The sequence below is a fragment of the Gracilinanus agilis genome, chromosome 6, assembly GCF_016433145.1.
Source record: "Gracilinanus agilis isolate LMUSP501 chromosome 6, AgileGrace, whole genome shotgun sequence".
Lineage (NCBI taxonomy): Eukaryota > Metazoa > Chordata > Mammalia > Didelphimorphia > Didelphidae > Gracilinanus > Gracilinanus agilis.
Window position 1 is genome coordinate 278727588 of NC_058135.1, and position 17023 is coordinate 278744610.

Sequence of the window (17023 nt, forward strand, 5' to 3'; positions counted from 1 at the left end):
GAGAATTAGCTGGGTGCTTTTGGCCTAGGCCCTTCCTCTCCCGTTGGCCTCAGTTTCCCTCTGTATAAAATGAGGAGATTGGCTGGGATTATCTTTGAGATCCCTCCTCCCTCTGACGTGTTTCTGGGTACCCCATCCCGCCCTGTTCCTTCCTCCCTTGGCACCGCCTGTCAGAGTACTGGCTACTTGTCCACTCTCCAGACCCAGCAGGGCTGAGAAGGTGCAGAGCAGCTTAAGGGGGTTCTAGTTCACAGATCTGGAGCCAGTGGCTGAGCAGAGCCTAGCAAAAGGCTTTCTGGGTTTGGGGAGGGGGGCAAAGATGAGAACAGTTGAAAAATAATCAAGTATTCAGTATTTCCTCTCTTTATTCAAGAGGTAGGCGCCTACTGCCATGGAATATTGCCATACTGGCAAACTCTGTAGATAAGTTCATTGGTTTTTTGGTTTTTTTTAAACCCTTACTGGGTATTAGTTCTAAGGCTGAAGAGTGGTAAGGACTAGGCAATGAGGGTCACACAGCTAGGAAGTGTCTGAGGTCACATTTGAACCCAGGACCTCCCATCTCTGGACCTGGCTCTCAATCCACTGAGCCACCCAGCTGCCCCCAAGTTCATTGGGGGTTTTTTGTTTTGTTTTGTTTTGTTACCTTCTGTTGTCTTGAATTCAATACTGTGTATTGGCTCCAAGGCAGAAGAGTGATAAGAGCTAGGCAATGGGGGTCAAGTGACTTGCCCAGGGTCACACATCTAGGAAGTATCTGAGGCCAGATTTGAACCTAGGACCTCCTGTCTATAGGCCTGGCTCTCAATCCACTGAGCCACCCAGCTGCCCCCAAGTTCATTGGTTTTTGACAAACATTCCTTTTTATTTTTTAATCTTTATTACTGGCAATGTCTCCATTAGGAGGGAAGGGAAATATTCAGAAATGAATATGGGAGAGGAGGAAATGATGGAGAGAATTATGTCCAAAGGGCTATAAAAGAATGCATACCTTTTGATTCAGTAATACTACTAACTAGGTCTGTATCCCAAAGAGATTTTTTAAAATGAGAAAGGACCTGTGTATACAAAAATATTTATAGTTGCTCTTTTTGCAGCAAAGAATTGGGAACTAAAGGGATTTCCCTTACTTGGGAAATGGATGAACAAACTATGGAATTTGATGTTGGTGGAATACTATTGTGCTATAAGGAATGAACAGGATGATGTCAGAAAGAGCTGGAAAGACATTCATGAACTGATGCAGAGTGAAATAAGCAGAATCAGGAAACATTAGACACAGTAACTGAAATACTGTGCAATAATGAAATGTAATAGACTTTGCTACTTACAGCAATACAATGATCCAGGATAATTCTGAGGGACTTATGATAAAGAATTCTACCTCCAGAAGAACTGTTGGAGAAGAAAGGCAGATGAAAACATCTGATTTATCACTTTTTATTGCTGTATATGATTTGGGATTTTGGTTTTATAAGATTATTCATGTACGAAAATGAATAAGGAAATATATTTTGCATGATAATATATGTATAACCCAAAAAAATAAAAAATTTAAATTTAAAAGAAAAAAATGATGAAGGGAGTGAAGAACTGGCTTCTGAGTCAGAATGGCCTAGATTCAAATTTCTCCTCTTGACACCTACTGATGGAGTGACCCTATGCTGTCACTTCATCTCTTAGAGCCAAAGGGAATTTTGTTAGACAATAAATGGCAGAACAGTTGCTATTTTCATTGACAGAGGGGTTTCTAATACTAGTGGCATCACAGGAGCTGTGCCCACCAAAGTGATGTCAAAACAAAAGTCATCAAATATTTTTTTCTTTTAAGTGAAATTTTTTATATTTAATTTTTTTCCAGTGACATGTGATAACAATTTGTAGCATTCGTTTTTAAAATATTTAGTTCTGAGTTCTCCCCCTTCTTCTCTCTTCTTCCCCTCCTTAAAAAGGCAGTTTGTCATCAATGTTTTTAATAGTGTATGTCTGCCATTATCCCAAGTTCACATCTTGCCATTAGAATGGGGACAGGATGGAAACTTAGCTAGTGTGAGATTTCCTCCTACATGCTGCCTAGTCACTTGGGTTGTTGATTGAAGCCTCTAGGACTGATTGTTGGTCTTAAAGTGAAGAAAACCTGAGATCTAATCCTGTCTACCACATTTAGTGTGTGACAACTGGAAAAATCTCTTAACCTCTTTCAGTCTCCATTTTCTCACTGGTAAAAATGGGAATATTAGCACCTACATCCTGAGGTTGTTATGAAAAACAAATGACATAGTTTATCTGGGGCATTTTGAAAGCTTTCAAGTGCTGAAAAAATGCTGGTTTTCATATTCTTGTTCAATAAAATATAGGAACTAAGTCTGTATCCTATACATACAAAACTATACTAGGTGGTTCAGTGGATAAAGCATGTTACAAAAAAAAATAATAGTAGGGATTCTTCTTGATACTGCTACGCTCCTGTTCTATAACAGTGCCCAGGCAGGACCCTTAATGGTCAGGTAGATGGGTAACCCTTTCAGGTCCCATCTGGGGTTGGATTGATTATTAATATTGGGCTCATTAGTCTTGGATAACATATTCATCTGACTGCGTTGCTCCCTCCCCAAGGGCCATGATGTAATGACCACTCAGGAAGGTACTTAAATAAACTTTATCTATTGATGTTAAATAGGGAAAGGAATAATCAGGAACGGTTTGGGGATAGGAGACCTTGTCACTATAGCTATGATCAATAATCCCTCAGGACTGTAGGCTGTTGTCTCAGTTAGCTGGAGCTTGTGGTTTCCCACTCCTCTGGTTCAGCATGGCCACTGCCAAAACAGGGAGGGCAAACTGCTCAGTTGGTACAGATATTGTGATTTCTCTCAGCCTCCCTGTTCTCAGTTTGTGTTGTCAGCTTGCACAGCCTTTAGGAAGAAATCCCTTTGGAAATCCACCCTCTTCTTCTTATACCTCCCTTCCTCCCTTCACCTCCCAGGCCCAGATACCTAATAGCTAATGATGATTCAAATGCCTATAGATCTAGGGAGATTTAGAGGATCAGTGGTCAAAGCTCAAAGACCAAAGATCTGAGCCTCCAGGACCAAAGACCAAAGACCTCTCCCAGATGGCTGTGAGGGCCCTTTCTCTCCTCAGGCCAACTGACTTTTTTTTTCCTCCTAACCGCCTCTGTGTACATTCCAAGGTCTCCAACTGTCTTCCCCTGTCAATCAAGGTGAGACAAACCAACTCTCAGAACTTGAATATAACAAGCATCAGGTCTGGAGTCAGGAGGGCTTGGATTCAGATCTGACCTTAGATACTTCCTAGCTGTGTGACCCTGGACAAGTCACTTAAGCCCAATTACAGAGCCTTCATTACTCTTCTGTCCTAAAATCGATATCTATTCTATCAATCCAGAAGGTAAAGGTCAAAAATAAAAATAACAAATAAAATAGAGATTAAAGCACACTTCCTTTGGTATATAACATTTTGTATCATGAAGTTAAGTATTTAGCAATTTATCCAATCCACAAACTTTCTCCACTGACTACTTTTAGAATATTTCAATCATACATTATAGTTCTTGAGAGGAATGGTGATATAGTAGATAGAAAGCTGACCTCAGAACCAGGGAGAATTGGGTTCAAGACCTACCTTGGATACATGTCATCTATGTAACCCTAGTTGAGTGAGTTCTTTAACTTCTCAGTGCTCTAAATAAATGTCTAAGACTAATTTGCAGAGAAGGTGCTAATTTGCATTGGTAGAGGGAGTTTCCTCATCAGGGAGTTCCCCAGACCAATGAAATCACAGATCCAGGCTATAGCTTTGTCTCACAATAGTTGTCAAATATTTCATGTACCCCAAGTTGGGAACCCTTTTTAATAATACAAAGTAGGAAACTATGCCATCTCCTTCAGGTGAGGAATCTGGGTCTTACCTCTAAGACTGAGAGTTGACTGACTTTTCTACAATTAACTAGCTGGAACCTATGAAGATAGAATGTGAAGCTATGTCTCTACCTCAGGACCAGTGTTCTTTGCATAGCTCTACCCAAAGATCACATATGTAAAAATACTTTGGAAAGAATTCATCACAATCTAAAGGGTTAAAATGAGACTTTGATAAAACCCACTTCTAACACTTAACTGTGTAACTGTTGGCAAGTCACTTAAATTCTCTGAGTCTCAGTTTTCTCATCTGTGAAATAGGAATAAGTACTAAATAGTGTACTCCTTACCTAAGAGATCTTGTAGATTTGTTGATGAAAGGGACCTTAGCAATAATTAGTCTGATGCCCTTGTTTTAACCTGGAAGAAATTGAGAATCCAGAAAAAAATGACAAGAACTGTCTTCTTATGGACTTGGAACCTGAGACCATTGTATTTTCAGTAATAAAAGCAGGACTCCAAACTCACTTTCTCTAAATCCAGAACTTTCTTTATTAAAAAAAAAAAATCCAGGGGCAGCTGGGTAGCTCAGTGGATTGAGAGCCAGGCCTAGAGATGGGAGGTCCTAGGTTCAAATCCGGCCTCAGACACTTCCCAGCTGAGTGACCCTGGGCAAGTCACTTGACCCCCATTGCCTACCCTTACCACTCTTCTGCCTTGGAGCCAATACACAGTATTAACTCCAAGATGGAAGGTAAGGGTTTAAAAAAAAATCAATTCTGACCCAGACTGAATTGCCTGTCAGCTCCAAGAAGGCGGAGGGAGGAAGGGAGGAAGACAATATGGATCATATGACTTTGGAAAACTTATGAAGAAATTTGTTATTAAAATAAAATAAATAAATAAAACTTCAAAAATCAATTCTTTTTTCCCCAAAATTCACAAGTATTTCTTTTCCCTCCCTTCCCCAACTAAAAAAGGAACGGAAAGAAATACTCTTGTAACAAACAAAACAAATCTTCACATTGTCCATGCCTCTAATTGTGTCCCAGTCAGCATATTAGTCCTTTACCTTTCAGTCAGGGGGTGGCTAGTGTACTTCCCAGCTCTGGTGCTCTGGAACCATATGGCCTCAGTTCAGAAAGCTTTCAAAGTTGTTTGTTTTCGCACTTTTTAAAATTTTTTAATTGTCACACAGAGCACACTTCCATATTGGTCATTGTTGTTAGAGCACATACATATGTAACCATTTTCACACTTTAAAAAAAATTGTATTATGAATTGCAATAGTATAAATTGGCTCACCTAAGTCTTTTCAGGTTTCTTTGAAACTATCCCTTTCAGCATTTCTCAGGGCACAATTCTATTCCGTTACATGCATATAACAAAACTTGTTTGTCCATTACACAATTGATGGACACCCTATTATTTCCTAGCTTTGCCACCATAATCAAATTGTTATAAATATTTTTGCCTATCTAAGACCCCTTGCTGTTTCTTCCATCTCTTTGAGGACTGGTCCTAGTAGTAGTAGTAGTAGTATTGCTGGGTCAAAGCGTATACACAGATTAGTAGCCTTTTGGACATCATTTCACATTGGAGTTAAACAGCTCCACCAAATGCATGAATGTGTCCTTTCCCCCCACAGCCCTACCAGCATTTGTCTTTTTCTTCTCTTAGCAAATGTACCAAACTGGTGGATAAAAAGAGGAACCTCAGAAACGTTTTTAATCCGCACTTCTCTATCTATAAGTAATTCCGAGCATTTTTTTTTCCTGTGGCTCCTGATAACTGAGATTTCTTTCCCTGAGCACTGCTCAGGCACTTTCTGTCACCCTCCACTCCCCTACGTCCGTCCCTCCCCCTCCTCAGTAGAACGTAAGCTCCTAGAGTACCCGAACAATTTTTTTGTCTCTATCTCTTCACTCAGAAGTCAGTCAGTCAACCATGGAGCACTCTCTGGCATATAGAAGGTAGTTAATAAATGCTCTTTCTGAAGAAGAGATGCGGAAATGCACCTGTTCCCTTCCTTAGAGAAATGGAGGACAATCACTGGAATATCGCATCTGCTTTGAGCCTCAGTTGACATATTGCTCAGTTTTGCAGGCAGGAATCCAGAGAAAGCAGGACGAGAGCTTCTTGCCCAACCCTCTCTTTTCACCAGAGAGGCTACTTACGACGAGGAAGAGGAAATGAGCTGCTCAGGGTTGCCCAGAGAGCGAGTATCGGACTAGAGAGTAAGAACCCGGGTCCCCAGACCCCCGATCCTGCCTCCAGTCTGCCTCTCCTTCCAAAGGGAGGGCAGGCAGCATCACTGCGGGAACAGCCCGGGTTTGCCAGGGGGAGTTGGCAGTCCCTGGCCTTAATGCTGGGAGTTGCAGAGTTAATCTCTCCTCCAATCCGCCCCCCTCCTGCTCCCCAGATCGCAGAGAGGCCACCCAGGCAACCGGATGCAGAAGAGCGTTTCCTGTTTCCCGCTCGTGATCCTGATAGCAGCATCAGCCAGCGGGTCTTGCTTGGGGGCTGAGTCTTTGCATCTACTCCATCCCCTGCCTGGCGCTCAGAATCAGGGGACTCTCTGCGCTCTGCCTCCTTACACGCCTCCCTCCTGCGGTAAGCAAAGCCTTCTGAGCTGGGGAGGGAGAGACTAGGGCAAAAAGGGAAGGCACGGAAGCAGCTGGGGACGGGGGGGGGGGGCGCGGAGGAGGAGGGCTGTGCTGAGAGCCGTCTTAGAGACGCGTCCTTGTGCAGAAGGACCACAGAAGGCTACGGTGGGCGTGCCGTTTGGCATCATATATCAGAGGGGCCCCGGCCAGTCAGCCGCGATAACACCCTCATTGTTTGGGGATTTGTCTGGGCTCACACAACTAATTCACGCCTAGAACCCAAGCCTCTGGACCCTCGAGGCAGCGTTTGGCTCTTTGTACCAAAGCATGCGAGAATACTACTGATAAATCGATAGGAAAAGGCGGCCTGGATCAATAGAATGTCCGAGCTGGGGAGGGATCTTAGAACGTGGAACAGAACATCAGAGCTAGAGATCTCTGATAAAACAAAACAGAACGGTCCATTTAGAAGAGGCTTTAAGGGCATCGAACAATAGTTGGGAGAGACGTTAGAACTCGCGTTCTGTAGACTCCGTGAAATGGGTTTCTGGAGTCTATGGACATGTTGGGGAACAATTTACTTCTTGATTTTTCACCAACCTGTAACTGAAGTTTCCTTCAATTATTTTTCAAACATGATTCTTCGAAAGGCTCCAGGGGCTTTGACAGACTGCTGAGGAATCTATGGCACCCCTCCCACCCCCCAAAAAAAGTTTTAAAATTGTTGCCTAGACTATAGAAAATAGAATGTCCCAGGTTAAAAAAAAAAAAAAAAGGAAAAAAAGGGGAAAAAAAGACCCAATGTAGATGGTCAGAACCTTGGAAATCACTGAAGGTCCAACCCTCATTTTACAGTTAGAAAATGTGATTAGAGAGAATTGATTTATTTGCCCAATAGCTCATAAGCATCAGAGCTAGGCTTTGGACAAGAATAGTTTGATGCTAAGCGGAGAGCTCTTTCCGTGACACTCTGCAGTTTTTCTCTCAAAAGCAACTTACATTTATTAAATTCTTACTAGTTCTGGATTAAGAAGCCTGGGAACTGTTCCCACTAATTGGTAAGTTTGAGAATTTTTCTGTGCCTCAGTTTTCCCATCTGTAAAATGGAAACCATGGTACCTTTACATAGTTGTTGGAAAGGCAAAATCAAAATGTAAATGTGACTGCCTCTTGAGTTGCAAACAGCCCTATGTAAATATAAAAGATTGATCCTTTCTATCTGGACATTAAAACCAACCCCCATCCTACACACACACAGAAAAAAGACCCTTAACATCAGCTCCTTAAACATCAACTAGTAGAGGCAGCTTGATGGCTGAGTAGCTTGAAAGTTAAGCCTAGAAACAGGAGTTCCTGGGTTCAAATTTGTTCTCAGAGACTTCCTAACTGTGTGACCCTGGGCAAGTCACTTAACCCCCCATTGCCTAGAGTTTACAGCTCTTCTGCCTTAGAACCTATTGGTTCTAAGAGGAAAGGGAAGGTTTTGTTTTTTGTTTTTATAATCACTTAGTCATTGTCTTGTACATAGCAGGTTCTCAATAAATGTTTCTTAGGCAAATTGCATCAGGAGCTGAAGCCAGAGCCTCGGACTCCTGAACTGGTATGTTTTTCGATATACACATGTTGTGTCCAGATCTCTTTCTATTGTCTCCTTGTCTATCTTTCTTCTCCTTTCCCTCAAACACTTCTCTCTCTTCTCTCCTGGTTCTCTTATCCTCCCTTGCTCTCTTCTGACCCTGATCCACTTACTTTTCTCTTTTTCTCTGCCTTTCCCCAGGCGCATGGCCCCCTGTTTCTGATGATGTTAGCATTTGAGGATGTAGCGGGGCACCTCTACCGGAAGGAATGGCAACAACAGATCGCTATTTAAAGAGACCTCTACAGGGATGTTATGCAGGAGCATTAGTAAAACCTGCTGTGTTTGGGTGAGGTGGTGGCTTCCTCTGGTAATGGAACTCAATTTTTACCTTTCCTGTAGTATAGTTTGAAGGCTCAGAGCTCTCAGACCTGTACCTTCATTCCCATCCTTTGTAATATCTACCTCCTCTTCCCTGAGAGTAGATCAAACATCCACAGGAGTCTAGGGATGAGGCTGGTCTCTACTGGGCCTGTCCTTTCTTAAATATCAAATAATTTCCTATAGAAGAGCCTTTCTTTTCTCCTAAGGGAGGAGTTTCCTTAAATGGTCTATGAGAAAACTGCCATAAATTATGTTTCAAAAACTATTCTGTTATGCTCCAAGTGTCTTAAAGCATTAAGGAAATAAAAACTGTTAGGGATCTTAGAGAGCCCCTTTAAGTAGATCAGTGGTTCCCAAAGATTTTTGGCCTACCTCCCCATTTCCAGAAAAAATATTCCTTAGCCCCCTGGAAATTAATTTTTTAAATTTTAATAGCAATTAATAGGAAAGATAAATGCACCTGTGGCCATCACTACTTTTCTGGATCCTGCAGCACCCACCAGGGGGCGGTAGTGCCCACTTTGGGAATCACTGAAATAGAGGGTTCCAAAAAACTTATAAAACAGTAGCAGGAAGCAGCTAGGTAGTTCAGTGGATTAAGAGTCAGGCCTAGAGGCAAGCAGTCCTGGGTTCAAATTTGACCTCAGACACTTTCTAGCTGTGTGACCCTGGGCAAGTCACTTAACCCCCATCGCCTAACCTTCACTATTCTACCTTGAAACCAAAACACAGTATTGATTTGAAGAAGGAAGGTAAGGATTTAAATGAAAGAAATGAAAGGAAATTGCAGCAGCCGAAAAGATGCATTAATTTGTGCATGTGTGTGTGTTTTAACTTTGTTGGGAAGATTCAGCAGAGGCCATGACTGTCCTAACTATACAGAGCCATAGCAGATCAAAGAGTTCTAGCATAGATTTTTTTCCCCTCAATAGTTTCTGTTCTGGTTGGGGAAAAAAAGATCAAAACTAAAAAAATAGTTTAGAAGGGTAACTAGGTGGCTCAGTGAATAGAGAGCCATACTGGGAGATCCTCAGTTCAAATGTGGCCTCAGAAACTTCCTATCTTGGGGACCCTGGGTAAGTCACATCACTTAGCTCTTCTGCCTTGCAACCAGTACTTAGCATCCATTCTAAGATGGAAGGTAAGGGTGAAGAAGAAAAAAAAAAAAGACACTCCATCTCTCAGCTCCCAGCATTTTCTCTATTGTCTTCCTAGGTCTGGAATGTTCTTCCTTCTCATGTCCACTTCCTGACTTCTTTAACTTTCAACAAATCCTGGCTATAACCTTGCCTTCTAAAAGAAGCTTTTCCCAAGACCTTTTCATTCTTGTGCCTTTCCCTAAACCCTTGATTATTTCCTATTGATCCTATACATAGCTTGTTTGTATGTATTTGTTTGCTTGTTGTCTCCTCCATTAAATTGAGCCCTTTTGAGGGCAGGGATTGTCTTTTGCCTTTTTTTTTAGCACATAGTATAATAAATGCTTATTGAGTGACTGTCAGAAATAATATGGGCCCATAGTTTTCATGTGACTGCCAAGGGGGTCCGTCACACACAAAAAGGTAAAGAGCCCATAACCTAGGAGATATATATGATGAGTCCAGCCACCCTTTATAACATTTTTATTAAATAAGAATAAGAGAAAATTCAGCAAAATCACCAAATAGCAATACAAACTGATATCATAGGTGATATTCTATACCCATGGACTGTCTTCCCCTTTTACATAGAAGCTGGAAAAGGCCTCTTATTTCTCTTCTTTGGGACCAAGATTATTCCTTATAACTTTATAACAATACTTTTCAATCAAAATTTCATCTCCAATTTTAAAAATTCAAATGAATTTTTCAATATTTATTTCTAATTTGAAATTTCAAATAAACATTTCAATATGCATTTCCATTTAAAAATTCAAATTAATTTTTATATTAATTTCAGTTTTGTGATTATGGTTCTTTCCATTTCCAGTTTGCATCAGTTCATGCTAGTCTTTCTATATTTTCCTGTACTCATCATATGCGTCTTTTCTTATGGCATAGTCATATTCCATTGTGTACCACGATTTGTTTAGCCATTCTACGATCAATGGGCATCTACTTTGTTCCCAGTACTTTGCTACCACAAAAAAAAAAAGAGTTGCTAAAAATATTTTAGTGTATATGGAACCTTTTTTTGTTATTGATCTCCTGGAAAATATGCCTAGCACCAGAATCTCTGGGCCAAAAATGTACAGACATTTTAGCCCCTTTATTTGTATAATTCCAAAGGGCTTTCCAGAATAGTCGTGTTTTTATTTTTAATAGTTTATTCCTTCCATTTGTAGATATCTCTCTTTCCAAACCAGACTTCATCACTCAAATGGAGAAAGGGGAAGAAACATGGAATTGGGAAGTTGCCACAAAAACAAAAGATCCCAAGGGACTCCCCAGCTGGAACAGAACTTGGGAAACCAGGTGAGTCCTAGTAAGTGCCTGAATATTCCCTTCCAGGTCTTATACCCTCTGTTGTCATACACTATCATCTTAGATTCTCTTAATCCCACTGTTGAAAAGATCCTCACTTTGACAAACTTTCCCACTAAATTTAGACAAGGTCTTCTATATCTAAGAGGATGGCATAATTTGGACCAGCAGCAGGGTTAGGAGGGCTGGGGGACTATAAACATTTAATTCCTAGTATTGCATTTTAGGAAGGGTTCTGATAAGCTAAAACTTTCCTAGGTGAGCAGGTAGGAGGGTGCAGTGACTTCAGTTTGTTATGTAAGGATCATTTAACGTTTCTTTATTCAATTCACACCTACCAAGCACCTACCAAGCATAGGCATCACCCAAAGTGCCTTTTCTTTTCAGATTACCTTCATTGACTCTATATATGTCTTTTGTGGATATGTTGTCTCCTCAAGGAATTCACTATCTAATTGGGGCCAAACTTACACCTCTATGCAATTAATAAGAAATTGGTTACTCTAGTTAGAGAATTATGAGAGGCTCTTTATCGTCAAAGCTCACATTTGTGTGACCCTAACAAATTCCTTCCCCTCTCCTGGCTTCAGAATCATCTGAAAAATAAAGAGGTTGAACTAGATGGCCTCTAAGATCCCCTTCATTTCTAGATCTATTATTATATGTCATCCATCTTTAATAGCCTTCTCACACTAATAATTGGCAATTCTATAATCAATTGCCTCAATGCTCATGATGTTAAAAAAAAAGGTGAGAAAATAGATGATATATACATACATACACATAGATGATAGCTAGAGAAATGGATGGTCAAAAAGACAGACAGAGGGCAGCTGGGTGGCTCAGAGGATTGAGAGTCAGACCTAGAGATGGGAGGTCCTAGGTTCAAATCTGACCTCAGACACTTCCCAGCTGTGTGACCCTGGGCAAGTCACTTGACCTCCATTGCCCACCCTACCCACTCTTCCACCTATAAGCCAATACACAGAAGTTAAGGGTTTAAAAAATAATAAAAATTTTAAAAAAGACAGACAGAAAAACAGTCTTTCCCCCCCTTTAATTTTATTAACTGATAGATAAGTCTGCTATTGACATAGCACAGAAACATGAAAGTAAAAAAAGTACTCAATGCTGAAGGACTGACCTCATTGACCACCCAAGTCTGAATGTCTATTTGAGATCAACAAGGAGGGTGAATTCATCCTCGGAGAGAGACCAGGAAAAGGCCTCCCAACATAGAAGAATAAGAGCCACACCCCAAAAGATAACATGTTCAAAGGCTATGATCAGGCAATTCTCAAAGAGGAAAATCTAGCTGTCAACAACCAAATGAAGACACTTCTGTCACTAAGAATAAATGTACATCAACACAACTCTTGGAGGTTCTACCTCACCCCCATCAAATTGTCAAAGCTAAGAAAATAGCAATTATTACAGAGACTGTATGTCTAAGACACTAATGTGCTGTCAAGTTAAGTCAGTAGACATTTATTAAGCACCATGTGTCTAAGAACATTTATTACAGCACTTTTCATTGTAATAGAGAATCGGAGACAAAATAGGTGGCCAACAATTCAGGAATGACTGAATAAATTATGATATGTGTAAATGGAAAGGGATTTTAGTATGCCATAAGAAATGATGGATATGGTGGAGTTAGAGAAATGTGGGAAGATATGCATAAATTGATACTAAGTGCAGATCCAGGAAAACAATTCATATGATGATTATAAAAAAATAATGTGAGGGGGAAAAACTGAAAGCAAGCAGAATCCTGCCCCAAAAAGTGATAAGTAATAACTTCAAAAGACTGAAGATAAAATGTATCACACACCTTTGCAGGAAGAGTTAATGGACTAGTGGTACAAAAGAGATATGTATTTGCTGATGAGGCCAACAATTTCATTTGCTTTTTTTTTTTATTCTTTTTTTTTAAACCCTTAACTTCTGTGTATTGGCTCTTAGGTGGAAGAGTGGTAAGAGTGGGCAATGGGGGTCAAGTGACTTGCCCAGGGTCACACAGCTGGGAAGTAAGTGTCTGAGGCCGGATTTGAACCTGGGACCTCCCATCTCTAGGCCTGGCTCTCAATCCACTGAGCTACCCAGCTGCCCAATTTCATTTGCTTTTGCCTGACTAAACGTATTTGTTACAAAAGAGAACTTCCACTGGAGTAGGAAAATAGGAGAGTGGAGAGAGCTAGGTCTGTTACTATATAGTGATAGACATGGAGGGGAAAAGGAGCATTGATTTAAAAAAAATTTTTTTAATTAAAAACATTTTAAGTGTCCTTAAGAATTCCAGGTCTACACTGAACAGGACTAAGGAAACTCCTTTCTTCTGATCACATGAAGGGACTTTAGAAACCATCTAATCTACCCCCTTTCTTTTGCAGATGAAGAAACTGAGGTTTAGGAAAGTAAAGGAATTTTCCCAAGGTTACATCACTAGTAAAAATTGAGTTAAGATTAAACTCAACGGGAGGTCCTAGGTTCGAATCTGGCCTCAGACACTTCCCAGCTGTGTGACCCTGGGCAAGTCACTTGACCCCCATTGCCCACCCTTACCACTCTTCCACCAAGGAGCCAATATACAGAAGTTAAGGGTTTAAAAAAAAAAGATTAAACTCAAGTCTTGAGACTCCTATAAGAATAAAATTCCATCCTTATACTCCAAAGACATCACTTTTCTAGGCATTCATTCTGACCAATCTAGGAAGGTTCTGTACTTTGTTCTGAAAAGGGGATGGGATTTGAGAATTCTTTTTGTTGTTGTTGTTGTTTCTGGCTTCAGCAATTATTAGATGGCCTTCCTGAATTTATAAGTCTCAAATGTATTCATCTCTTTATTCCAGCTGAAGACTGGCGAAAAATGAGAAGGGTTATCAGCTGAAATGTCACATGTATGAGTACTCTCAAGGGATGTGCACAGGAAGGTCCTAAGAGGTGAAGAAAGTTCCTGGATTATTGGAAGAGCCCGTGTGAGTTAGTGCACTTCAGAAAAGCAGCAGGGAAAAGTCTCAGGGAGCAGGTAGAAAAAAAAAATCTCCCCAAGGTAAGGGATCTGGGGAACCTTGTTGTCATCAACCTTAAAACTAAGGCCAAGTTTTGAGAAAGTCCCTATCTTTAGTGAATGTGAGAGAAGCTTCAGTCAACATTCCAATCTTTAAAAGTATCCAAAGATCCATTCAGGGGAGAATGCTTCAAGTGTGTGGATTGTGAGAAAGGGTTCACTTACAACTATTTGTACATTAGAATCCATACCAGGAGAGGGGGAAAAAAAAAAACCAACCCTGAAACCTACAAAAGTCCTGAGAGTGGGAAAACCTTTAGTGAGAACTCCAACATCAAAAAACCTAAAGCAGGAGAGAAATCCTACTTTCTGTCTTGTACTGAGAGTGGAGATTGGTTCAGTGTGAAATCATCCCTCCTTATCCACCAGAGAATCCACACGGGAGAGATACCCTATCAATGCCCCCAGTGTGGGAAAAGCTTTACTCACCGTACAACGCCTATTAATCATCCAAGGCCCCACACTGGAGAAAAACCATCGACAATCAGTTCTGTTATAACTCTTGTTTTGAAAATGGGAATCTGCTCCGATATGATTGCTCTGTTAGGCAATAATTTGACCATAATGCTAATTCTGGTTTGCTTATGCACAATTTCATCTGCAAGAAACAGCTAGAATGAAGAAAACTGTACCCAGCTGAACGGAGCCACAAAACATACATACTTTAGATATCTACCAGCTACTTCACTTCACCATCTGTTATCTTAGAAGGTTGTTTTATTATTTTTTTTGTGTGTGAACTTTTCTATATTAAAAAAAAAAAAACACTCATTCCACATCCCAAACATGTCTAAGCGTCCGGGTTCCAAAACACCAAACAGTGGTGGCAAAAGGAAAACTTTCAGCATCGAGGAGAAACTTGAAATAATAAAGCGTTTTGAAAGAAACGAGAGAACGTGTGATATCGCCAGAGCCACAGGCATAAAGGAGTCCACCTTGAGGGCCATCAGAGACAACGCTGTAAAAATAAAAGAAACGTCGATGACGGGAGTAACTACGATTTCTGCCAAGTCAGTAAGGATAAGGCCTAAAGAAATTGCAGAAATGGAAAGACTGTTGAGCATATGGATCGAAGGGAAAAAGTCGAGGACCACCTTTCTCACAATCAAAGGAAAAGCACTCTCTATTTACGCGGATCTAAAGCGGAAAGCACCAAATCCGGCGGAAGTGGCGCCTTTTAGGGCTAGTTGCGGCTGGTTCAGTGGTTTCAAACATCGCTACAATTTCCAAAATCTTCAACTGTCGGGCGAGGCCGCCAGCGCAGAGCATAAGGCCGCCAAGGAATTTCCAGCCGTGATACAGAAATTAATTAAGGAAGAAGGCTATACGTTGGATCAAATTTTCAATTTCGACGAAACGATTATCTATTACAAACGCCTGCCTCGAAGGACCTACATCTCGAAGGCGGAGAAGCACGCCCCAGGATATAAGTCCTCTAAAGATCGCTTAACTGTGATGTTCGGCGCCAACGCCAGCGGAGACTTGAAGCTAAAGCCGGTGGTGGTTTATCGCTCCGACAATCCACGAGCCTTGAAAGGCATCGTGAAGGCCAGCCTCGGGGTCCATTACAGGTATAGCAAGAAAGGAAAGATGACGGCCCAAATCTGCATTGATATTTTTGCCGAATTCTTCCCTGTTATTGAGTATTATTGCAAGAAAAAGAACTTGGCTTTTAAGATTCTGATCATCATCGATAATGCACCGAGTCACCCCCCAACCATTGCGGAACTCAACCCGAAAGTCAAATTCGTCTTTTTGCCTCAAGAAACCACCTCTCTGATTCAGCCCCTGAATCTAGGGGTGATGGCCCTGTTTAAGGCCTACTATCTAAGGAGGACATTGAAGATGTTAATTGCAGCTACCGGAGGTGAGAACGCGGAAACGGCTCTCGAATTCTGGAAGAGATTTAACATCAAGATGGCCATCGATATCATCGTGGAAGCCTGGAACGACGTGACCGAAGAGTGCTTGCATCACGTGTGGAAGAAAATGCTCCCGAACTTGATTCAGGATTTTGAAGGAGTGGAACCCGCGGAGCAATTGAAAAAAATTAAAGCAAACTGTGTTGATCTGGCAAAACAAGTTGGATTCGAGGAGGTGGAAGATGAAGATATAGATGAGCTCTTAGAACCTCACTCTAGCGACCTGAGCACAGAAGATTTGCAACAGCTGGCTGATGGCCAAGCGGAGGCCGAAGATGAAGAAGACGACGATGACGATAGTGAAAGCCAGAAGGCTACCCCGAGACAGCTTGACACTTCGCAGTTATCGGGTGTTTTAAGTGTCATCGAAAAACAGTTGCAATGGCTTGAGGATAATGATTACAACGCGGAGCGGAGCAGAATAGTCGTGCATGGCATCCGCACGAATTTGGAACCATACAGGCAGCTTCTTTATGAAAGGAGGAGGCTAGCAAAACAGCAGAAATTGGACATATATTTTAAGCTAGTACGGAAGAGACACCTAGAGGACAACGAGCCACACCCGTCCACGTCTGGTGTTACCACTTCCCGTCCAGTTTCAGATAAACCTTCTTCTACCACTTCACAATAACTCAGCAACTACAACCCTTCCAAAACCCACTTCTGCATGAAAACTTCAGATCTTTGCCAAGGTAAAGTGCCATATTTCTCACATACCTTCCTCATGCATAACTGTGGGCAGAGGAGGACTAGTCCAAATCCATACACTGCAATGTCCTCTACTCTAGCTCCTATGGGAAATAAGGTGAGGGCTCAGCGGTAACCCAAGGCTGTGGACCGCACCATTATCTATTGTAGCATTTAAAATTTCTTAACCACTTAACGTGTATAAAAACCATGGTGCGGGGGCAGCTGGGTAGCTCAGTGGACTGAGAGCCAGGCCTAGAGACGGGAGGTCCTAGGTTCAAGTCTGGCCTCAGACACTTCCCAGTTGTGGGACCCTGGGCAAGTCACTTGACCCCCATTGCCTAGCCCTTACCACTCTTCTGCCTTAGAGGCAATACACAGTATTGACTCCAAGACGGAAGGTGAGGGTTTAAAAAGGAAAAAAACAAAACCATG

At 41.5% G+C, this 17023-nt stretch overlaps 1 protein-coding gene across 1 annotated transcript; it reads left to right on the top strand.

The window, feature by feature from the left end:
* Positions 1-14960: 14960 nt before the first annotated feature.
* On the top strand, positions 14961-16532 carry LOC123252690 (tigger transposable element-derived protein 1-like). The gene has a single exon (XM_044681953.1). It carries the CDS (start codon positions 14961-14963, stop codon positions 16530-16532), a length of 1572 nt encoding a protein of 523 aa, XP_044537888.1.
* The last annotated feature ends 491 nt before the right edge of the window (positions 16533-17023 follow it).

Excerpts from the sequence above, each read along its gene's own strand:
- LOC123252690 (XM_044681953.1), top strand. The coding sequence starts at position 14,961 with ATGACGGGAGTAACTACGATTTCTGCCAAGTCAGTAAGGATAAGGCCT.